At 44.3% G+C, this 1078-nt stretch overlaps 1 protein-coding gene across 1 annotated transcript in view; it reads right to left on the bottom strand.

Annotated features, from left to right (window-relative positions):
- LOC105450319 (papilin) overlaps positions 1-1078 on the bottom strand; it is a 112498-nt gene that overhangs the window by 110802 nt on the left and 618 nt on the right. The window contains exon 3 of the mRNA XM_011690102.1: positions 328-599. Within this exon, the coding sequence (XP_011688404.1) occupies positions 328-599 (272 nt within the window). The remainder of the gene's footprint in view (positions 1-327; positions 600-1078) is intronic.

Below are 1078 nucleotides of genomic sequence, written 5' to 3'. Positions count from 1 at the left end.
TCGGTAGCAGCTTTTATTAGTTTCGCTGCGCGAAGGTCAATGTTATTGGTCGATAGGGATGCAGCTTAAGCACTTCATTCCCTATTCGTACTAACTTTCGTCCATGGTCACACTTGACTCGTCGCTGAAAGAAATCGATTCCCAATATTTTCTCATAATCTATTGGGAAATCATCTGACACGACATACATCGTGTGCCGAATGTTTTGACCTCCGATTTGCACCGTTGCTCTGAATTTCCCGATCGTGTGTTTTTGTGGCCTGTTATATCGGTGAGAGCCATCTTTTCCTCTTTTATTTTGGTCTTTTTTATATTTCCAAATTTTACCAATGTCACGGTTGCACCTGAGTCTAATAGGAAATTCAGTTTTCCTTTTTGCGTTTCTTTTATCGGCAACGTGACAAGATTTAGGCCAGTGCTCATACGTGGTTTCGTCAGCACTTGTGTAACCTGACGCGCTCGTCCGGCGCGTGCCGTGTTATTCCTTGCGTCTTCTTCATTTTCGCTTTCGGTAAATAAAGACTCTTCGTCTCCGCTCGGATTTTGCTCTGTTTTAATGGCAGTATTTTGTCGCGAGGCAGTATTTTGTCGCCGATGCCCTCGCACCAGTAAGCATTATAAAGAACCCATACATTTATTCGAGCCGACCAGGCGTTCGGCGTAACGTAAGCAAAATAATTATATTCAAAATCATATTGAAACTAAGGACGTTAACCGCGGCGTACCGAGAACAGTCACGCAATAACCATCGCCGAAATGCTTAGCGCTGACGCAGCAGCGCACAAGGGATAGTACGCGTGACGACAAGCCGCGGACAGTCAGTCTGTACGTCCGTGTTGTCATTATCGGTCCCGACGATCGTTAAAAGTTAAAATACTTATGATAAACAAGGTGAAGGTGTTTAAATAAATTAAGCTGCGAAATAACGTAAAATAATAAAGTTGTTATATTCTCAAAATACATCAGTATCGGAGTTATTCATTTATCAAAAAGTGAAGTCCTGTTCCCCCGCGGAGTCGGATCCTCTTGTGCCCGACACCCCCGGGCACAACAAGTTGGTGGCAGCGGTGGGATCCGC

The sequence above is a fragment of the Wasmannia auropunctata genome, unplaced genomic scaffold (assembly GCF_000956235.1).
Source record: "Wasmannia auropunctata unplaced genomic scaffold, wasmannia.A_1.0 LD336064.1, whole genome shotgun sequence".
In the NCBI taxonomy this organism is placed as follows: Eukaryota; Metazoa; Arthropoda; class Insecta; order Hymenoptera; family Formicidae; genus Wasmannia; species Wasmannia auropunctata.
Note: the sequence above shows the minus strand (reverse complement) of the source record. Positions and strands in the feature narration are given on the sequence as shown.